The sequence below is a fragment of the Nerophis lumbriciformis genome, linkage group LG01 (assembly GCF_033978685.3).
Source record: "Nerophis lumbriciformis linkage group LG01, RoL_Nlum_v2.1, whole genome shotgun sequence".
NCBI lineage: Eukaryota > Metazoa > Chordata > Actinopteri > Syngnathiformes > Syngnathidae > Nerophis > Nerophis lumbriciformis.
In genome coordinates, this window is record NC_084548.2 from 66,983,458 (window position 1) to 67,007,500 (window position 24,043).

The window sequence follows — 24,043 nt, forward strand, 5'->3', positions numbered from 1 at the left end:
TGTGTAAACAATTGGAAAAAAATGTACCGTAAACGTCGTCAAAAAGTATGTTGTTTCAACGTTGTATTTGTGTTGTAGAATATTGGTTGGGAAATGACCAAAATTCAATAGTCAAAACAACGTCAGAACCCAATATTGATTAAACATCGTCAAAAAGTATGTTGTTTTAACGTTACGTTTGAGTTCCTCAACATCAGGATCTAATTCAACAAATTCTCAACGTTGTTTTATTGTCTTATGCCTGCTGGGTAGTTACTCTTGATTATATGTAGCTCATCTACAGGGGAAGCTATCCCCAGAGAATTGTAGCATCAACACTTTCCATCCATCCATTTTTCTACCGCTTGTCCCTTTTGAGTCGCGGGGGGTGCTGGAGCCTATCTCAACAATAAATAAATACAAATGTATATCTGAAATTCATGTACACCTTCTCCTTTAACAAATAGGCAGAGTTAAAATTTTCAGTTTGTTTATTATAATGAACACAAACTTAAAACATGCCGTCTGTCTGGCTTTTTAACATTTAACAGGTCCACAAGCTCTTCTATGGTAGTTTTCACAAGGGGAGAACATTTTTAAAACATGTAAAGATGTGGTTATTTTCAAGAAGTAAGAAAAAAAAACAAGTAAAAATGTGTAGATATTTTCCAAAAATTTGAAAAAACTATAAAAATGTGTAGATATTTTTACAAAGTGAGAAACATTTTAAAAAAACCTGTACAAATGTGTAGATATTTTCACAAAGTAAGAAAAAAACATTTAAAAATGTGTAGATGTTTTCACAAAGGAGAAACATTTTTAAAAACATGTAAACATGTGTAGATGTTTTGACAAAGTGAGACAAATAAAAAAATCTGTTAAAATGTGTAAATGTTTTCACAAAGTGAGAAAAAATTAAAAACGTCAAATTGGGTAAATATTTTCACAAAGTGAGAAAAAAAAGTACAAATGTGTAGATATTTTCACAAAATGAGAAAAAAATGTAAAACTGTACAAATGTGTAGATATTTTCACAAAATGAGAAAAAATTAAAAAAAACTACAAATGTAGACATTTTCACAAAGTAGGAAAAAAACATTTTAAAATGTGTAGATGTTTTCACAAAGGGAGAACAATTTAAAAACATGTAAAAATATGTTAATGTTTTTACAAAGTGAGACAATTAAAAAACATGTAAAAATGTGTACATGTTTTCACAAAATGAAAAAATGAAAACTGTAGATATTTTTACAAAATGAGAAAATTGTTTAAAATTATACAAATGTGGAGATATTTTCACAAAGTGAGAAAAAAAAATTTTAACTGTAAAAATGTGTAGATATTTTCACAAAGTAAGAAAAAACATGTAAAAATGTGTATATGTTTTCACAAAGTAAGAAAATAACATGTAAAAATGTGTAGATGGTTCACAAAGTAAGAAAAATGAAAAAACAATGTTAAAATGTGTAGATATTTTCACAAAGTTAGAAAAAAGCATTTCTTTTAACTTAAGTTTACATACCATGCACAAAATGAAGGCAAAACACTGGAAACAAGTTAAATTAAAGACAGTTAAACAATATTAATAACACATAGACAACAAAATGTATACTTTTGATTGGAATAGAGACTTAGTGAAGGTGGCAAAATCACAATAACCTGGCCAAAGAAAAAGTGCAAAACATTTGTCTCACAAAACAGACATTTACAAACTCCATCTTTACATGATCAGAAATGAATGAAAGTGAACATATTTTTGTGCCAGGACTGGAATCCCATGTAACTCTTTATATCAGTGTGGAACTAAGCAGCATGAGGTCATCGGTATTGACACTTTCCCATCGCCTCCCTCCTCCCTGAGGAGTTTGCTCACACAGCTGTGCACTGTCAGGTTAGCCACTGATGGTAAAATAGTAAAAATGTTGTGAATTAAATAAAAAATACAGGTAAATAAGTGGCCTATTGATGCAATCTGGAAGAAATATACTGTAGTTATTTAAACAAACAAAGCAGCCAACCGTGCATCAAAATGCTATGTTTATGGAGTGCAAGGTTTTATTTTGGAAGCCCTCCTAAAGTGGATGACATCATTTTACATCCTGGCTGAGTTCACCCCCCTGCAGTAAATACTCCCCTCTCCTCATGTGCTTTCTGCCACGGTTGGGGGCTGTTTGTTAGGATTTTGCTTCCCGGTTTTGAAGCGTCATGATCCGCCCTATCTTGCCTCTGATTGACCTGCCCATAATGTTTTGTCCTAACTTTTAGGGCTGTGAATCTTTGGGCATCAAAGGATTCGATTAAATTTGATTCTTAGGGGAAACGATTAAATTCAGAATCGATTTTTGATTCAAAACAATTCTTGATACAAAATCAATACTTTTTCAATAACATTGGTGCCAGTTCTGTGATTAACTAGATTCCTCCATAAAATAGATAAACAGCTGTGATAAGTTTTTATATTACTTAAAAGGAAACTGTTTTTGTTTAATAAAATTATACCTAAATATTTAATGATATCAAGTACCGCTAAGGCAATAAGAGAAGTATCCCACACTTCTCTTTTTCAAAGTGAATCTGCACAGCAGATATGGGCATCCACATCAACAATATGATTTCCCTGAGTGAATGGACACGACAAATAAAAAAATTGAAATAAAAAACATTAAAAAAATGTAGATTTTTTTTTTCCAATCGATTAAAAATTGTTGCAAAAATAAGAATCACGATACATTCAAAAATCGACTTTTTTTTACACCCCCACTAACCATATTTACTCGTGACTCATCATACGTAAACCAACCAATCATCATTGATTTTCTCTGTGTTTTCGTCCACTCCTGACCCTGAGATTAGCAGTTCATTTTCATCTCTGTGTACCGTGTCGCGTGTGATGGACGCTACATCACTACATGGGTCTAAAAATAGCTACAGGAATGACTACCGGTTCAAAAAGGAGCAAAGCTACCGCCAAGCGACTAGGAAATGTAGGCAACGTAGCACGCTACTGCATACTCGCCAACCTTGAGACCTCCGAATTCGGGAGATTGGGGGGGTTGAGGTGGTAGCGGGGGGTGTATATTGTAGCGTTCCGGAAGAGTTAGTGCTGCAAGGGATTCTGGGTATTTGTTCTGTTGTGTTTATTTTGTGTCACTGTGCGGATGTTCTCCCGAAATATGTTTGTCATTCTTGTTTGGTGTGGGTTCACAGTGTGGTGCATAGGGCTGGGCGATATATCGATATGCGCGATATATCGCGGGTTTGTCTCTGTGCGATATAGAAAATGACTATATTGTGATATTCGAGGATGCGTTCTCACGCAGTTGCTTTTAGCTGCGGGCATTACACTACAGGCTCTTCCCACTCTTTGTTGTCTCTCCTTCTCACAGACAGCAAGCACAGCTTTTACATACGTCACATACGTATACGCCCTCTCGGAGCAGAGAGATAGAACATGGCTAACGTTAGCTGTGATGCTAGCGGTAATACGAGCGAAAGAAGGTGCGAATCTGGTAACAAATGAAGGAATAATTAATTCCCCCCAAAAACAGCAGGGGGTCCATCGTCTGGCGGTGGTTTGGCTTCAAGTGGGAATATGACGAACAGACAACCGTAATTTGTCAGGTGTGGAGCAAAAGCGTCGCTATAAAAAGTAGCATTACTGCTAATATGTAGCATCATTTGAAAAGTCCCCTGCTAGTGAATGAAGAGTGCTCAATCCAATCCACTTTATTTATATAGCACATTTAAACAACAAAAATGTTTCCAAAGTGCTGCACAACAATATTAAAAACAATATTTACGTACTCCGCACGTCAACATCTCCGTTTGGTGCCACACGTCCACACCATCAAAATGCCGGGGCAAACATTTCCAATAGTGATTTTTTTTAGTTGTGATTTCCTCCTCTGCATGAAAGTTTAAAAGTAGCATATATTAATGCAGTATGAAGAACAATGTTTTAATGTAGACACATAGAATCATCATACTGCTGTGATTATATGCATCAAGTGTTCATTCAAGGCTAAGGCAAAATATCGAGATATATATCGTGTATCGCGATATGGCCTTAAAATATCGCGATATTAAAAAAAAGGCCATATCGCCCAGCCCTAGTGGCGCATATTTGTAACAGTGTTAAAGTTGTTTATGCGGCCACCCTCAGTGTGACCTGTATGGCTGTTGATCAAGTATGTCTTGCATTCACTTGTGTGTGTGTGTGTGTGTGTGTGTGTGTGTGTGTAAAAGCGGACGTGACGACAGGTTGTAGAGGACGCTAAAGCAGTGCTATAAGGCACGCCCCCAATATTGTTGTCCGGGTGGAAGTCGGGAGAAATTCGGGAGAATGGTTGCCCTGGGAGATTTTCAGGAGGGGCACTGAAATTGGGGAGTCTCCCGGGAAAATCGGGAGGACAAGTATGCGCTACTGCCCATCACTGTCAGTAGCTGAACCTGTGAAGAACCTGAAAGGTCAAACACCATTTATTTCGAGACGTTATTCTTCCCATTGGAAATATTAGTAATAATAATTGTCTGCTCCAAGGTTAAACTGTCACCATCATACAGTACAGGTACATAATAAACTGGCTAGCCTCGTCATGGTGGTAACCGGAAGTTGAAATGTTGTATCATTAACTTGTGGAGGGCCACTTTGGCAGCAAGCAGAGAGAGGGAGCCTTTGATGACATCTTGATCTTTTCTGTAAGCATGACACTGGTCATAATCATTCTTTCATGAAAGTGTAAAAACAAGCTTACCCCAGACATAAAAACAATAGCTGTTTAAAGGGGAACATTATCACCAGACCTATGTAAGCGTCAATATATACCTTGATGTTGCAGAAAAAAAACCATATATTTTTTTAACCGATTTCCGAACTCTAAATGGGTGAATTTTGGCGAATTAAACGTCTTTCTATTATTCGCTCTCGGTTTGTGACGTCACATCGGGAAGCAATCCGCCATTTTCTCAAACACCGAGTCAAATCAGCTCTGTTATTTTCCGTTTTTTCGACTGTTTTCCGTACCTTGGAGACATCATGCCTCGTCGGTGTGTTGTCGGAGGGTGTAACAACACGAACAGGGACGGATTCAAGTTGCACCAGTGGCCCAAAGATGCGAAAGTGGCAAGGAATTGGACGTTTGTTCCGCACACTTTACCGACGAAAGCTATGCTACGACAGATATGGAAAGAATGTGTGGATATCCTGCGACACTCAAAGCAGATGCATTTCCAACGATAAAGTCAAAGAAATCTGCTGCCAGACCCCCGTTGAATCTGCCGGAGTGTGTGAGCAATTCAGGGACAAAGGACCTCGGTAGCACGGCAAGCAATGGCGGCAGTTTGTTCCCGCATACGAGCGAGCTAAACCCCCTGGATGTCTTGGCTCACACCGTCCCTTATGCCACCGAAGATGATCAAGAGAAGAATATCGACCCTAGCTTCCCTGGCCTGCTGACATCAACTCCAAAACTGGACAGATCAGCTTTCAGGAAAAGAGAGCAGATGAGGGTATGTCTACAGAATATATTAATTGATGAAAATTGGGCTGTCTGCACTCTCAAAGTGCATGTTGTTGCCAAATGTATTTCATATGCTGTAAACCTAGTTCATAGTTGTTAGTTTCCTTTAATGCCAAACAAACACATACCAATCGTTGGTTAGAAGGCGATCGCCGAATTCGTCCTCGCTTTCTCCCGTGTCGCTGGCTGTCGTGTCGTTTTCGTCGGTTTCGCTTGCAGACGGTTCAAACCGATATGGCTCAATAGCTTCAGTTTCTTCTTCAATTTCGTTTTCGCTACCTGCCTCCACACTACAACCATCCGTTTCAATACATGCGTAATCTGTTGAATCGCTTAAGCCGCTGAAATCCGAGTCTGAATCCGAGCTAATGTCGCTATAGCTTGCTGTTCTATGCGCCATGTTTGTTTGTGTTGGCATCACTATGTGACGTCACAGGAAAATGGACGGGTGTATATAACGATGGTTAAAATCAGGCACTTGAAGCTTTTTTTAGGGATATTGCGTGATGGGTAAAACTTCGAAAAAAAACTTCGAAAAATAAAATAAGCCACTGGGAACTGATTTTTAATGGTTTTAACCCTTCTGAAATTGTGATAATGTTCCTCTTTAAAATGTGCTAACAAACTCATACTTTGGAGTTAAGTTGGCTTCATTCCAACAGTCATTCCGGTCTTGCCAGTGAGTGAGTCATAATGTATTTGTAACATGCACACAAAGTTACATTAGATCAAGTCTCATGTTCAGATGTCTTCGATGGCTCTGTCCTCCAGGTTCATCCACCCTGTGGGATTGTCTCCTGAACACACCGTCAGCATCGCCTTCCGTCTGCTGCAGGACACGCCCAAGGAAGCGTTCGCCCTTTGGCAGCTCACCGACACACACTTCCAGCCCAAAATGGGTCTGGTGCTGGACCGTGAGTTCTTCATCATTATTATCATCTCACTCCTTCATTTGTGTCCGTGATTACATCATCATCTCACAAAATCATTTGTATTCATGGTATCATCATCATCATCATGATCTCACTCTTTCCTTTGAATTCATGACATCATTATGTTACTCCTTCATTTTTATCATCCCCATGTCACTCCTTCATTTACAAACCCCGTTTCCATATGAGTTGGGAAATTGTGTTAGATGTAAATATAAACGGAATACAATGATTTGCAAATCATTTTCAACCCATATTCAGTTGAATATGCTACAAAGACAACATATTTGATGTTCAAAGTGATAAACATTTTTTTTTTTTTGCAAATAATCATTAACTTTAGAATTTGATGCCAGCAACACGTGACAAAGAAGTTGGGAAAGGTGGCAATAAATACTGATAAAGTTGAGGAATGCTCATCAAACACTTATTTGGAACATCCCACAGGTGAACAGGCAGATTGGGAGCAGGTGGGTGCCATGATTGGGTATAAAAGTAGATTCCATGAAATGCTCAGTTATACACAAACAAGGATGGGGCGAGGGTCACCACTTTGTCAACAAATGCGTGAGCAAATTGTTGAACAGTTTAAGAAAAAAAACCTTTCTCAACCAGCTATTGCAAGGAATTTAGGGATTTCACCATCTACGGTCCGTAATATCATCAAAAGTTTCAGAGAATCTGGAGAAATCACTGCACGTAAGCAGCTAAGCCTGTGACCTTCGATCCCTCAGGCTGTACTGCATCAGTGTGTAAAGGATATCACCACATGGGCTCAGGAACACTTCAGAAACCCACTGTCAGTAACTACAGTTGGTCGCTACATCTGTAAGTGCAAGTTAAAACTCTCCTATGCAAGGCGAAAACCGTTTATCAACAACACCCAGAAACGCCGTCGGCTTCGCTGGGTCTGAGCTCATCTAAGATGAACTGATACAAAGTGGAAAAGTGTTCTGTGGTCTGACGAGTCCACATTTCAAATTGTTTTTGGAAACTGTGGACGTCGTGTTCTCCGGACCAAAGAGGAAAAGAACCATCCGGATTGTTGTAGGCGCAAAGTTGAAAAGCCAGCATTTGTGATGGTATGAGGGTGTATTAGTGCCCAAGACATGGGTAACTTACACATCTGTGAAGGCGCCATTAATGCTGAAAGGTACATACAGGTTTTGGAGCAACATATCTTGCCATCCAAGCAACGTTACCATGGACGCCCCTGCTTATTTCAGCAAGACAATGCCAAGCCACGTGTTACATCAACGTGGCTTCATAGTAAAAGAGTGCGGGTACTAGACTGGCCTGCCTGTAGTCCAGACCTGTCTCCAATTGAAAATGTGTGGTGCATTATGAAGCCTAAAATACCACAACGGAGACCCCCGGACTGTTGAACAACTTAAGCTGTACATCAAGCAAGAATGGGAAAGAATTCCACCTGAGAAGCTTCAAAAATGTGTCTCCTCAGTTCCCAAATGTTTACTGAGTGTTGTTAAAAGGAAAGGCCATGTAACACAGTGGTGAACATGCCCTTTCCCAACTACTTTGGCACGTGTTGCAGCCGTGAAATTCTAAGTTAATTATTTGCCAAAAAAAAATAAAACGTTTATGAGTTTGAACATCAAATATCTAGTCTTTGTAGAGCATTCAATTGAATATGGGTTGAAAATGATTTGCAAATCATTGTATTCCGTTTATATATACATCTAACACAATTTCCCAACTCATATGGAAACGGGGTTTGTATATTCATGACATCATCATACATTAAAATACCATCAAAAATAACTTTTTGCATTTAGTTGCCATACATGTTTACTTTTGTATGTAATATGTAAGAATTTAAAATGTAATACTTCTCTTAAATACCTTTGTTAATTGCATGATATCCATATCATTTATTTTGTATGTGATCATATTTTAATAAAACTGTAAAATAGTGATGTTTTTTTAAAGCACACGTAGCTAATATGCTAAATATTTGCAGGTATGTAGTTCATACTCCATCATCACTTTATAAGAGTGATCCTTTACTGTATTGAAATACAGTAGTATTGTAGTAGAAGTGTTTATATGGTATTTCATTTTATATGTATTTTTATGTATGATGTCTGCAGCCTCCAGAAAGCATCTAGTCTACTTTAGTCTGGATTACAGAGGAGAAGTGCAGGAGTTGACCTTTGACCAGCCTCAGGTCCACAAGCTCTTCTATGGTAGTTTTCACAAGGTGAGAATTTTTTTTAAAACATGTAAAGATGTGGTTATTTTCAAGAAGTAAGAAAAAAACATGTAAAAATGTGTAGGTATTTTCCAAAAATTTTAAAAAACTATAAAAATGTGTAGATATTTTTACAAAGTGAGAAGAAGAAAAAAAACTGTACAAATGTGTAGATATTTTCACAAAGTAAGAAAAATACATTTAAACATGTGTAGATATTTTTACAAAGGGGGGACATTTTTAAAAACATGTAAAAATGTGTTGATGTTTTTACAAAGTGAGACAAATTAAAAAAACTGTTAAAATGTGTAAATGTTTTCACAAAGTGAGAAACATTTTAAAAAGTCAAAATGGGTAGCGGTAAATATTTTCACAAAGTGAGAAAAAAAGTACAAATGTGTAGATATTTTCACAAAATGAGAAAAAATGTAAAAACTGTACAAATGTGTAGATATTTTCACAAAGTAGGAAAAAACATTTAAAAATGTGTAGATGTTTTCACAAAAGGGGACCATTTTTAAAAACATGTAAAAATGTATTGATGTTTTTACAAAGGAGAAAAAAATGTAAAAGTCAAAATGGGTAAATATTTTCACAAAGTGTGAAAAAAAAGTACAAATGTGTAGATATTTTCACAAAATGAGAAAAACTGTACAAATGTGTAGATATTTTCACAAAGAAGGAAGAAAACATTTAAAAATGTTTAGATGTTTTCATAAAGGGAGAACATTTTTAAAAACATGTAAAAATGTGTTGATGTTTTTACAAAGTGAGACAAATAAAAAACTGTACAAATGTGTAGAATGTTCACAAAGTAAGAAAAATAAAAAAACATGTAAAAATGTTTAGATATTTTCACAAAGTAAGAAATAAACATGTACAAATGTTTAGATATTTTCACAAAGTAAGAAAAAAGCATGTTCAAAAGTGTAGATGTTTTCACAAAGTAAGAAGTAAACATGTAAAAATATGTACATATTTTCACAAAGTAAGAAAAAAACATATACAAATCTGTAGATGTGTTCACAAGGTGAGAAAAATAAAAAAAACATGTAAGAGTGTGTAGACATTTTCACAAAGTAAGAAAAAAACATGTACAACTGTGTATATGTTCTTTACAAAATGAGAAAAAAAATAAAAAATCGAAAACTGTGTAGACATTTTCACAAAGTGAGAAAAATAGAAAGCATGTAAAAATATAAGCACATGCAAAGTTGAACACATCCAACGATATACAGTGCTAAAATTACAAAATCAACATCAAATGTTCCCTGTTGTATGTGTAAAAATGCTTTAAAAATGAAATGAATAAACATTATTAACACTATTATGAAATAAGATGATTTGCAGCCACAAAATTCCTACTGGTTGCCAGGACACGCTTGCGTGGTCATCGTCTCTTTTCTTTGATTGGCAGCTGCACCTGTCAGTCAGCCAGGTGGGCGTGTCCTTGTCCGTGGATTGCCAGCGTGTGGGTGAGAGGCCCGCCCGCCCTTTGGGCAACCTGCCCACTGATGGCTTCGAGATGCTGGGAAAGCTAGTGAGGAGTACAGGGCCCAAAAGTGGATCTGCACCGGTACCTATAATTTGTATTATTTTAATAAAGAAATCATATATTTTGTACTCAACATTTATTTATTTATTTTAATGTCTTGTGTGTGTGCTCAGTTCCAGTTGCAGTCGTTTGAGATAGTTTGTAACACAACGTGGGCTGCAGAAGACACCTGCTGTGACCTGCCAGGAGTGGTCAGTTCTGTTTACTGTGATTTTTTACTCTTATCTACAATTCAACTGAGTCTTATTATGGACTTTGACTGTAACATAAACACAATACAAGTACATCCTATTGTTGACTTTGCCTGTAATTTAAACACAATACAAGTAAGTCCGATAATATACAAACCCCGTTTCCATATGAGTTGGGAAATTGTGTTAGATGTAAATATAAACGGAATACAATGATTTGCAAATCATTTTCAACCCATATTCAGTTGAATATGCTACAAAGACAACATATTTGATGTTCAAACTTTAGAATTTGATGCCAGCAACACGTGACAAAGAAGTTGGGAAAGGTGGCAATAAATACTGATAAAGTTGAGGAATGCTCATCAAACACTTATTTGGAACATCCCACAGGTGAACAGGCAAATTGGGAACATGTGGGTGCCATGATTGGGTATAAAAGTAGATTCCATGAAATGCTCAGTCATTCACAAACAAGGATGGGGCGAGGGTCACCATGCACTTGGTCAACAAATGCATGAGCAAATTGTTGAACAGTTTAAGAAAAACCTTTCTCAAACACCTATTGCAAGGAATTTAGGGATTTCACCATTTACGGTCTGTAATATCATCAAAGGGTTCAGAGAATCACTGCACGTAAGCAGCTAAGCCTGTGACCTTCGATCCCTCAGGCTGTACTGCGCCAACAAGCGACATCGGTGTGTAAAGGATATCACCACATGGACTCAGGAACACTTCTGAAACCCACTGTCAGTAACTACAGTTGGTCGCTACATCTGTAAGTGCAAGTTAAAACTCTCCTATGCAAGGCGAAAACCGTTTATCAACAACACCCAAAAATGCCGTCGGCTTCACTGGGCCTGAGCTCATCTAAGATGGACTGATACAAAGTGGAAAAGTGTTCTTTGGTCTGACGAGTCCACATTTCAAATTGTTTTTGGAAACTGTGGACGTCGTGTCCTCCGGACCAAAGAGGAATAGAACCATCTGGATTGTTATAGGCGCAAAGTTGAAAAGCCAGCATCTGTGATGGTATGGGGGTGTATTAGTGCCCAAGACATGGGTAACTTACACATCTGTGAAGGCGCCATTAATGCTGAAAGGTACATACAGGTTTTGGAGCAACATATGTTGCCATCCAAGCAATGTTTCCATGGACGCCCCTGCTTATTTCAGCAAGACAATGCCAAGCCACGTGTTACATCAACGTGGCTTCATAGTAAAAGAGTGCGGGTACTAGACTGGCCTGCCTGTAGTCCAGACCTGTCTCCCATTGAAAATGTGTGGCGCATTATGAAGCCTAAAATAGCCCAACGGAGACCCCCGGACTGTTGAACAACTTAAGCTGTACATCAAGCAAGAATGGGAAAGAATTCCACCTGAGAAGCTTAAAAAGTGTGTCTCCTCAGTTCCCAAACGTTTACTGAGTGTTGTTAAAAGGAAAGGCCATGTAACACAGTGGTGAACATGCCCTTTCCCAACTACTTTGGCACGTGTTGCAGCCATGAAATTCTAAGTTAATTATTATTTGCAAAAAAAAAATAAAGTTTATGAGTTTGAACATCAAATATCTTGTCTTTGTAGTGCATTCAATTGAATATGGGTTGAAAAGGATTTGCAAATCATTGTATTCCGTTTATATTTACATCTAACACAATTTCCCAACTCATATGGAAACGGGGTTTGTACTTTGACTGTAAAAAACTATAAAAATGGGACCCATTACCTCCGTGCTTGGCACTCAGCATCAAGGGTTGGAATTGGGGGTTAAATCACCAAAAATGATTCCTGGGCGCGGCCACCGCTGCTGCTCACTGCTCCCCTTACCTCCCAGGGGGTGATCAAGGGTGATGGGTCAAATGCAGAGAATAATTTCGCCACACCTAGTGTGTGTGTGACAATCAGTGGCACTTTTAAAAAAAATATAAACACAATACAAGTAAGTACTATTGTTGACATTGACTGTGATTTAAACACAATACAGGTTAGTCCTATTATATAGTTTGACTGTAATTCAAACACAATATAAATACCTCCTATTGTTGACTTTGACTGTAATTTAAACACAATACATGTACTATTGTTGATTTTGATTGTAATTTAAACACAATACAAGTGAGTACTATTGTTGACTTTGACTGTAATTTAAACACAATACCAGTAAGTTCTTATCTGTTTGTCTCAGAGAGATGAAGAAAGTTGTCCTCCTCCAGCCTACGCGTGTACGTGTTCCTCTGACGTTCCAGGAGCTGCTGGTTCCCTCGGACCACCTGTATGTCTTCACCAATCTTCTCCAGTAATAAATGTAAAAATGCTACCAAGTCATTGTAATATTTATTTGTTGTCAGGGCAAGCCCGGACCCCGCGGTGTGAAAGGAGACAAGGGTGAAGCAGGTCACAAGGTAAATAATTAACAATCATACTTGCAATATGACAATTTTGTTCTCATAAAAAAATTGTTCGTTCTTACAAGAGTAGACATTTCTATATTTTGACTTTATTAATTTCATTTTTTGACTTTTTTCTTGTCATATTAGGATTTTATTATTGTTAATTCAGACGATTGTCATTTACTATAGGTCTTTATTCTTATAAATGTAGACATTTAATTAATTGTATTACAAGTTTAGTCTTGTAAAATTCTTAAATTTTCAATTTTTTTTAATAGTCATGTAATTTTTTTTCCCTTTTAATATTATGAGTTTTTTCATGTAACTTTCAGACTTTTTTCTTTGCGAAATTATGACGTGATTCATGTAATTTTAGAAAAATGTTCTTGTAATATTTTGAATTTATTCATGTAATTTTCTAACCTATTTCTTGTTGTTTTACGATGTTATTCAAGTAATTTTCAGACTTTTTTTCTTGTAATATTATGTCTCTATTTCCCCTATTTTCCCTCAATCTCGTTACCTTGCGTAATGACAATAAAGCTGATTCTGATTCTGATTCTGATTCTATTTATGTAATTTTCAGACTTTTTCCTGTAATATTAGGATTTTATTCATGTCATTCTCAGACTTTTTCCTGCAATATTAAGATTTTATTCATGTCATTTTCAGACTTTTTCCTGTAATATTAAGATTGTATTCATGTCATTTTCAGACTTTTTCCTGTAATAGGATTTTATTCATGTCATTTTCAGACTTTTTCCTGTAATATTAAGATTTTATTCATGTCATTTTCAGACTTTTTCCTGTAATAGGATTTTATTCATGTCATTTTCAGACTTTTTTTTCTTGTATTATGATTTCATTCATGAAATTTTCAGACTTTTTTTCTTGTGATATTATGACTTTATTCATGTCATTTTCAGACTTTTTCCTGTAATATTAAGATTTTATTCATGTCATTTTCAGACTTCTTCCTGTAATAGGATTTTATTTATGTCATTTTCAGACTTTTTTTTCTTGTATTATGATTTTATTCATGAAATTTTCAGACTTTTTTTCTTGTGATATTATGACTTTATTCATGTCATTTTCAGACTTTTTTCTTGTCATATTAGGATTTTATTCTTGTAAATTCTGACTATTTTCATTTATTGTAGGTCTTAATTCTTATAAATTTAGAAAGTGAGTTCATAATATTACTTCTCTATTCTTGTACAATTTAATTTTTTCTTGTAATTGTGATATATTTTTAAGACATTTTTCTTACAATATTCATGTAACTTTCAGACTTTTTTCTTGTAAAATGATGACTTCATTCATGTAATTTTAAGAACATTTTCATGTAATATTTTGACTTTATTCATGTCATTTTCCGACTTTTTTTTCTTGTATTATGATTTCATTCATGAAATTTTCAGACTTTTTTTCTTGTGATATTATGACTTTATTCATGTCATTTTCAGACTTTTTTCTTGTCATATTAGGATTTTATTCTTGTAAATTCTGACTATTTTCATTTATTGTAGGTCTTAATTCTTATAAATTTAGAAAGTGAGTTCATAATATTACCTCTCTATTCTTGTACAATTTTATTTTTTCTTGTAATTGTCATATATTTTTAAGACATTTTTCTTACAATATTCATGTAACTTTCAGACTTTTTTCTTGTAAAATGATGACTTCATTCGTGTAATTTTAAGAACATTTTCATGTAATATTTTGACTTTATTCATGTAATTTTCTGACTCGTTTCTTATAATATTATTAAGTAATTTTTGTAATTTCTAGACTTGTTTGTATTACTATGATACTCATTTGATTTTTAGACTTTTTCTTGTAATATTATGACTTTATTCATGTTATTTTCAGACTTGTTCTTGTTATATTAGGATTTTATTCTTGTAAATTCAAATTGTTGTCATTTATAATAGATCTTTATTCTTATAAATATTGATATTTACATCATAATATTACCGCTTTTTTTCCTTTAAAACTTTTGCAATATTCTCACTTCATTAAGGTGTAATTGAGACTATTTATGTTAATTTTGAGTATCTTATGTGAAGAATCAGATGCTGAAATGGTCCCCTGGTGTTGTTTGTGGTGGTGCAGGGGGAGATGGGTCCTGCAGGAATATCTGGGCTTGATGGCGGTATTGGAGCAGAGGGCAGCAGGGGTCCCATAGGGATGTCAGTGCAAGGCAAAATAGTAAGTAAGACTTGATACTCTTTGGTGTACGACGGCAGTAAAGATGGCTAATGTCCACCTGCTCTTAGGGCCCACCCGGGGAAAGAGGCCTAAAAGGAGACGCTGGGAGACCTGGACTTCAGGTGATATTATTTTCTCATGAAGTGAATCAAAAACATGACCTTATTACATATGTGTTTTTTACTTTAGGGTGTACCAGGACTTCCAGGCCCAAAGGGGGAAGAGGGTCCCCCAGGCCCCAAGGTGAGAAGTAAATGTTACCTCTACATACATTTTCAACTTCAATAAAGTTCAATTATCATTAATGTTATTGTTATTTTTAATGTGTCTCTTAGGGTATACGCGGTGTTGAAGGCAACATGGGTCCCACTGGCCCTACTGGTCCCAGGGTAGGACTGATGTTTTGTTTGCATCCATCTAACATTTGATTTGTACCCTAACAGTTTTTCAAACATCAAAAGTCACACTTCAGTGAAAATGACAGCTTTACTCTTGTAAAATTGAGGATTTCTCCTCATACAACTTACAATGTTATATTTAAAAAGGGAACTGCACTTTTTGGGGGGATTTTGCCTATTGTTCACAATCATGAGAAACAAGAACACACATGTCTTTTTTTAGGGGCGGGGGGGTTTAAAGATGATTAAAAAACGCTTACAAGGGGGAGTCAACGTTGTAGCCTACAAAGCCCTCAAAAACAAACAACTTCAAAACCCTCCGTCAACGTTTTGTACACACACTGCAAGTATATATATATAAAATGTAGTAACAGACACGTTCATAACAATATGTAATATATACAATATTTAAAGTATTTTGGTAATTTTTAGCAAAACTTGTACGCCAAGGAAAGAAGTTCTTCCGTTTCCATACTAGGACACTTCCAACTTCCGGGAACAAATGTGTGTCCATTCCTCTAGAGCAGGGGTCGGCAACCCAAAATGTTGAAGGAGCCATATTGGACCAAAAATACAAAAACAAATCTGTCTGGAGCCGCAAAAAATTAAAAGCGATATTACATACAGATAGTGTGTCATGAGATATAAATTGGGGCAACCATTCTCCCAAATTTCTCCCGATTTCCACCCGGACAACAATATTGGGGGCGTGCTTTAAAGGCACTGCCTTTAGCGTCCTCTCTCACCTGAAAAGGTGACTATTATATATGTCTCCGTTATCCATAGTTTTATCTATAACCCATAAAGTAGGCAGGCATGGAGCTATTTCTCAGCGTGTGTTTATTCCAGCCGGCACGTTAATACACTGACACACAACATCCGGATTCCCATCATGCATTGCTTCAAAACTACGGCAAGTAGTAATGTCCAAAAACATAACAGAGACGAAGCAGAAGAACGAAGAAGAGACACGGCGACGACGAGTAAGATTAAGAAGTACGCTTGCAAGTTCCAAAATTATTGGAAAAAATCATTTCAGTTCATCCAGGACAGCTCAAAGGGGAAGGGGTATGCTGCCTTCACATTTTGTAGATCAGACTTTTATGTGTGTGTATATGTGTAAATAAATGAACACTGAAATTCAAGTATTTCTTTTATTTATATATATATATATATATATATATATATATATATATATATATATATATATATATATATATATATATATATATATATATATATATAGCTAAAATTCACTGAAAGTCAAGTATTTATTGTATTTATTTACCGTATTTTTCGGACTATAAGTCGCAGTTTTTTTCATATTTTGGCCGGGGGTGCGACTTATACTCAGGAGCGACTTATGTGTGAAATTATTAACATATACCGTAAAATATGAAATAATATTATTTAGCTCATTCACGTAAGGGACTAGACGTATAAGATTTCATGGGATTTAGCGATTAGAAGTGACAGATTGTTTGGTAAACATATAGCATGTTTTATATGTTATAGTTATTTGAATGACTCTTACCATAATATGTTACGTTACGTTAAGTTATTTATGCGTCATATAACGTACACTTATTCAGCCTGTTGTTCACTATTCTTTATTTATTTTAAATTGCCTTTCAAATGTCTATTCTTGGTGTTGGGTTTTATCAAATAAATTTCCCCAAAAATGCGACTTATACTTGTCAAGACTTGGACTACGGGTTGTTTGTTTTCCCGAGTTGCAAGTAAAGCTGGATCGGACATGGCTTAGAGGTGAGTACATATTTATTTAAACGCTAACAAACTACAAAAAAAGGAAGCAAACAAAAGGCGCGCACAATGGCGGAGAACAAACCTGACTAATGAAACCAAAAGACTAGCACAAAGGCAATTAACTATGAACATGAAACAAAAACACTTACTGTGGCATGGCATGAAGCATGAACTATGGTAAACAGGAATATCATGGGTAGCAGAGGTAGTATGGATAGTTGATGTCGCCAGACCGACCAACAGAAAATCACAGGCTTAAATAACACAGACATGACTAACAACAGGTGCGTGAGTGAAAACGAGAAGCAGGTGCGTGACATGAGGACAGGTGAAAACTGATTGATTGATTGAGACTTTTATTAGTAGGTTGCACAGTGAAGTACATATTCCGTACAATTGACCACTAAATGGTAACACCCGAATAAGTTTTTCAACTTGTTTAAGTCGGGGTCCACTTAAATTGATTCATGATACAGATATATACTATCAGATATATATTATCATCATAATACAGTCATCTCACAAGATAATCACATTGAATTATTTACATTATTTACAATCCGGGGTGTGGAGGGAGGCGTGGGGGTTAGGTTTGGTTGTTATCATCAGTCATCAACAATTGAGAACAGAGAAATGGATATTGGAACAGTGTAGGTCTGACTTGGTAGGATATGGACAGCAAGTAGTGGGCAGAGAGAGAGAGACAGAGACAGAGAGATCAGAAGGCATAAGAAAAAGTACCTGCATTTGATTGTTTACGTTTGATTATTAACAATCCAGGGAGGGTGTTAGTTTAGGGTTGTAGCTGCCTGGAGGTGTACTTTTATTGCGGTTTTGAAGGAGGATAGAGATGCCCTTTCTTTTATACCTGTTCGGAGCGCATTCCACATTGATGTGGCATAGAAAGAGAATGAGTTATGAGTTACTAATGGGTAGTCATGGAAACAAAAACAATGGAGCGTAAACAGAAACTAAAGAGTCCAATAACTAAACAAAACAAAACATGATCCAAAAGACATGACAATACTCCAGTGCGACGTATATATGTTTTTTTCCTTCTTTATTGTGCATTTTCGGCCAATGCGACATATACTTCGGAGCGACTTATAGTCCGAAAAATACGGTATGTGTAAATAAATGAACACTGAAATTCAAGTATTTATTTTACTTGTGTATATATATATATATATATATATATATATATATATATATATATATATATATATATATATATATATATATATATATATATATATATATATATATATATATAAAATAAAATAAATATATATATATAGCTAGAATTCACTGAAAGTCAAGTATTTATTGTATTTATTTATTTGTATATATATATATATATATATATATATATATATATATATAAGAAATACTTGAATTTCAGTGAATTCTAGCTATAAATATACTCCTCCCCACGCACCGCCCACCCCCCACCCCCCGCCCCCCCAATCTCCCGAATTCGGAGGTCTCAAGGTTGGCAAGTATGCGTGTCACCCTTCTGTCTGGGCGAGGATGACAAGACCAGAAATACACATCACTAACTTTGAGAAATATATCAAATAGATGAACTCCGTACAAGGTAATTACTTTGACGGCCGGTAATAAAGTCAAACTTTTTTGTACAGGGTTTCCAAGGCATGCCAGGACACCCAGGACCCACTGGAGAGAGAGGCTACTTTGGACCTGTCGGGCCTTCGGTAAGACGAGCGGGACAAACACGACTCGCATGTTTGCTTGGTGTGTTTTTATTTACTTACGTGTTTTACGTCCAGGGTCTTCCTGGTAATAAAGGGGAACATGGAGAGAAGGTAGTGTTGTCTGCTAGGATGTTTATTTATGGCATGCTGGCAATATTCCATTCATTGTTTTTGGATGTCTCCGTGGTAACAGGGAGAACCTCAGTCTATGGCCGTCATCTTTCAGCTTGTCACTGAGGCGTGTGAACAACTGGTTCACAGTATGTACACATTACTATCATAATGAAGCATGTGCTTGATGTGAGAAGTAGAACGATAATGTATTGTAAGTAAATGTGTTGTCACAATATTGTATTTGTCAGAGGAGGTGTTGAAGATGGACGCGTTCATCAATGAGATGAGTCGTAAGACCGTTCCTGTGGAGGATCCTGTCGGGCCCCCGGGGGAACCGGGAATACCGGGTTCCAGCGGCCCACCGGGCACCAGGGGCAACCAAGGGAACGTCGGCCCTCGGGGGAGACCTGGCAGGCCCGGTTATCCTGGAGAACAAGGTTGTGTTCTGGCTGTTAAGTCAATTATTGAGGTTCACAGTTCACTTGCTATACCGTAAATTCTCCATTTATTTAACTTGAGGGCATAAGAAGAATGTAATTGTTAATTGGAGACAGGCTGTTACTGTCTAAATGTGTAAAAACTAGGAATGCCGATAAATGCTTTAAAATGTGATATCGGAAATTATCGATTTCAAAATTATCGGTATCGGTTTTAAAAAGTAAAATTTACGACTTTTTAAAACGCCTCTGTGTACACCAGGGGTCGGCAACCCGCGGCTCTAGAGCCGCATGCGGCTCTTTAGTGCCGCCCTAGTGGCTCTCTGGAACTTTTTCAAAAATGTATGAAAAATGGAAAAAGATGAGGAGAAAAAAAATATTTTTTGTTTTAATATGGTTTCTGTAGGAGGACAAACATGACACAAACCTCCCTAATTGTTATAAAGCACACTGTTTATACTAAACATGCTTCACTGATTCGAGTATTTGGCGAGCGCCGTTTTGTCCTACTAATTTTGACGGTCCTTGAACTCACCGTAGTTTGTTTACATGTATAACGTTCTCCGACTTTCTAGGACGGGTTTTATTCCACTTCTCATTTTGTCCACCAAACTTTAAACGTTGTGCATGAATACACATAGGTGAGTTTTGTTGATGTTATTGACTTGTGTTGAGTGCTCATCAGACATATTTCAAGCTAATCGATGCTAACATGCTATTTAGGCTAGCTATATGTACATATTGCATCATTATGCCTCATTTGTAGGTATATTTGAGCTCATTTAGTTTCCTTTAAGTCCTCTTAATTCAATTTATATCTCATGACACACTATCTGTATGTAATATGGCTTTTAATTTTTTGAGGCTCCCGACAAATTTGTTTTTGTATTTTTGGTCCAATATGGCTCTTTCAACATTTTGGGTTGCCGACCCCTGGTGTACACGGACGTAGGGAGAAGTACAGAGCGCCAATCAACCTCAGCGGCACTGCCTGTGCGTGCCGGCCCAGTCACATCATATCAACGCCTTTTCACACACACACAAGTGAATGCAAATCATACTTGGTCAACAGCCATACAGGTCACACTGAGGGTGGCCGTATAAACAACTTTAACACTGTTACAAATATGCGCCACACTGTGAACCCACTCCAAACAAGAGTGACAAACACATTTCGGGAGAACATCCGCACCGTAACACAACATAAACACAACTTAGACTTAGACTTAGACTTAGACTTCCTTTTTATCGTCATTCAAATTTGAACTTTACAGTTCAAATCAGTTCAAGAACGAAATTTCGTTACATAAGCTCATGGTAGTGCAGGATAAAAAAGCAATAAGGTGCATATATAAATAAATAAATATATATAAATAATATATAAAATAAATAAATAAATAGATTACTGTACAGATAAATATATTGCACTTTTTCACATGCGTCCACATTTATGGATGTATGTTATATTGTCTTTTTTATTCCAGCGAGTTAATCCATTTTGGGGGGAATTGAGGGGATAATTTAATTATGATGCGTTCAAGAGTCTTACGGCTTGAGGGAAGAAGCTGTTACAGAACCTGGAGGTTCTGTAACAGCGGTATTTGTTCAACTGAACAAATACCCAGAACCCCTTGCAGCACTAACTCTTCCGGGACGCTACAATATACACCCCCCGCCCCCTTCAACCCCGCACTTTCTTAGACTTAGACTTAGACTTTGTGAAAGTCAAAGTATAGTATTTCCCATAGTTGTAGCGGGTATCAGGATTATCTCAGGGAGAGCATGTCCCAAATTCCAAGCTGCTGTTTTGAGGCATGTTAAAAAAAAAAAAAGCACTTTGTGACTTCAATAATAGATATGGCAGTGCCATGTTGGCATTTTTTTCCATAACTTGAGTTGATTTATTTTGGAAAACCTTGTTACATTGTTTAATGCATCCAGCGGGGGCATCACAACAAAATTAGGCATAATAATGTGTTAATTCCACGACTGTATATATCGGTATCGGTTGATATCGGAATCGGTAATTAAGAGTTGGACAATATCGGATATCGGCAAAAAAGCCATTATCGGACATCTCTAGTAAAAACTCAAACAACTAATAACCATAAATAATACATTAAAAAAATTCTACTTTCAAAGTGCATGAGAAAGTTCAGTTCAGTTGAGTTTCAGTTTATTTGGAACATGCATACGACACAATGCAATGCATCACATATTTCCAGTTTCATCACAGCACGTCCGAAAAGGAGTAGGAAGAAGCTGAGCTTATTTGATCCTGCCCCTTTTCAAATCATAGCAATTTTATCCCATTCCCTTGTTCTCTGTTTGTGACAGAACAGCGAATAAATAAATAATAAATAAATACTGTACCAGAGTAAGTAAACAAATATTAAATACATAAATAATCATTATCTAAAAAAAAAAAAAAGGTTCAAGATCTTGATCAGAATTGTTCTTCTTTGTACTTTGTAAACACTTGTAGTTTGAACAGTCTCTTAAACTGGATCATATTAGAGCTTTGTTTGATTTATTTGGTTAATCCATTCCATCGTTTAATTCCACATACGGATATGCTAAAGGTTTTAAGTGTCGTACGTGCATATATATGTTTTAAGGTTATATTTCTCCTCTTTTGTTTAGAAGGGGTGGTGCACTAATTGTAAGTGTATCTTGTGTTTTTTATGTTGATTTAATTAAAAAAAAACGATACCAATAATAAAAAAATCGATACTGATCATTTCCGATATTACGAGTCAATGGTGCTGGGCTAGTGGTTAGAGTGTCCGCTCTGAGATGGGTAGGTTGTGAGTTCAAACCCTGTATACTATAAAAATGGGACCCATTACCTCCCTGCTTGGCACTCAGCATCAAGGGTTGGAATTGGGGGTTAAATCACCAAAAATTATTCCCGGGCGCGGCATCCCCTGCTGCTCACTGCTCCCCTCACCTCCCAGGGGGGTGAACAAGGGGATGGGTCAAATGCAGAGGACAAATTTCACCACACATAGTGTGCGTGTGACTATCAATCAATCAATCAATGTTTATTTATATAGCCCCAAATCACAAGTGTCTCAAAGGGCTGCACAAGCCACAACGACATCCTCGGTACAGAGCCCACAAAGACAAAAAATAGCAACCACTATTGTTTTTTCTTCTTCTTCTTTTTTTCGTTTTTTTTTTTTTTTTTTACATAAAAATATAAAAAAGTAGTGGTACTTTAACTTTAACTTAACTTAACTGATCGATTTGAATTTATGATTCTTTATTGACTTTATTTATTTAATTTTTCAGTATCAAATGGTTGAAGTCGGTCCAAAAATGTTTATAGTTTGAATAGTTGATGCACTTTAAATCTTTTCAAACTTCAATGTTAATAAAGTTATTCAATGGTGTACTTATAACAGTTTTATAGACAAATTATACTATTTTCTTCTTAGAAAGCATAACAGAAAATAATGAAGAAGCACTGATTTAAATTTAAAATTAAAAAAAACTACAACAGGAGGTTGTCTACAGCCACAGCTGCTAATGCCAGTGTTTTGACCTAATTGGAGACGGTTGTTTGCTTTTGTAAACCACACACCTAAAGACTTATGGAGACTTAGTGGCTCATTGAATAAAGCGTTGATTAGGTTTGATGTTTGTGATTGTTTGTTTCTTGGCCCTCTACAGGGAGACTGGGAATGCCAGGGGGGAAAGGTGACGCCGGGGTTAACGTCCAGGGGCCTTCAGGTGTCAAAGGTCATGCAGGTAACTTTTACTCTCAAAAGCAGTGGCTGGCGTATCCATGTGACGACGGCATTTTCCTACACACTTTAGCTGCTGACAATGTTTTGCAGGTCCTTCAGGTGAGTCCAGGATCGGGCCCCAAGGTGCCAAAGGAAATGATGGAAAGCCGGGACCACCGGGGATCAGTGGACCTCCTGGCCAACCGGGAGAGATGGGACCTCCAGGAGCGTGTGACAGCAGTGGAGGCTGCCAGAGGGCTCCTCAGCAGACAGGTTAGCACTTATTATTTACAGTTCTCAGGGTCAAACTCCCGCTATCATGAAAACTTTATTACCGGTACGGATGTGCTCTAAGTAACACTGGGACTGTCTTACAAGTGTAATAAGAAGTACAGCATTATTAACAGTAACATCTTGAAGGACGTTCGACAAGCGGGGAGAGAGCAAGATTTCTGATTCCTGTTCTATGGCCGTCATCATAGTTGTCCTTTTTGCCGTTAGGCATTGTGACAAAAGCCAAAAATAAATAAGGTTTTTGGTGGGTTTCCAAACTGTACGATCGTTTGGGTTCCACCTTACGAAGCGCCAAAAGGAACAAAATTTGATAAAAAAAATAATCTTTGAATGTGTCCTTGAATAGTTATATTTGGAATTAAATACATAAATGTGTCAATATTTCAACTTGTTTTATTTACATTTTCCATCCCATCCATTTTGTCCCTTTTGGGGTCGCAGGGGGTCATCTAATTTGTTTCTATGGTAACGTAAGCCACGAGGCACCAAGCAGTGTGGGTGGGGAGCGTTTCCACAGAGTGTTTCTAGAGCCTGAAATGTGGGTGTCAGGGACAGACGTGGAAGGAGATTTTTACAACAAAGTTCTGCAATAAAAGTGATA

General features: G+C 36.7%; 1 protein-coding gene across 2 annotated transcripts in view; it reads left to right on the top strand.

Moving 5' to 3' along the window:
- LOC133572007 (collagen alpha-1(XX) chain) overlaps window positions 1–24,043 on the top strand; it is a 152,444-nt gene that overhangs the window by 125,072 nt on the left and 3,329 nt on the right. For both annotated transcript variants that reach the window (XM_061924624.1, XM_061924615.1), the window contains 16 exons: window positions 6,270–6,412; window positions 8,539–8,648; window positions 10,057–10,215; window positions 10,308–10,385; window positions 12,571–12,657; window positions 12,734–12,787; window positions 14,891–14,986; window positions 15,055–15,108; window positions 15,176–15,229; window positions 15,322–15,375; window positions 18,795–18,866; window positions 18,942–18,977; window positions 19,060–19,126; window positions 19,229–19,417; window positions 23,093–23,170; window positions 23,260–23,421. In XM_061924624.1, coding sequence (XP_061780608.1) covers window positions 6,270–6,412; window positions 8,539–8,648; window positions 10,057–10,215; window positions 10,308–10,385; window positions 12,571–12,657; window positions 12,734–12,787; window positions 14,891–14,986; window positions 15,055–15,108; window positions 15,176–15,229; window positions 15,322–15,375; window positions 18,795–18,866; window positions 18,942–18,977; window positions 19,060–19,126; window positions 19,229–19,417; window positions 23,093–23,170; window positions 23,260–23,421 — 1,493 coding nt within the window. The remainder of the gene's footprint in view (window positions 1–6,269; window positions 6,413–8,538; window positions 8,649–10,056; window positions 10,216–10,307; window positions 10,386–12,570; window positions 12,658–12,733; window positions 12,788–14,890; window positions 14,987–15,054; window positions 15,109–15,175; window positions 15,230–15,321; window positions 15,376–18,794; window positions 18,867–18,941; window positions 18,978–19,059; window positions 19,127–19,228; window positions 19,418–23,092; window positions 23,171–23,259; window positions 23,422–24,043) is intronic.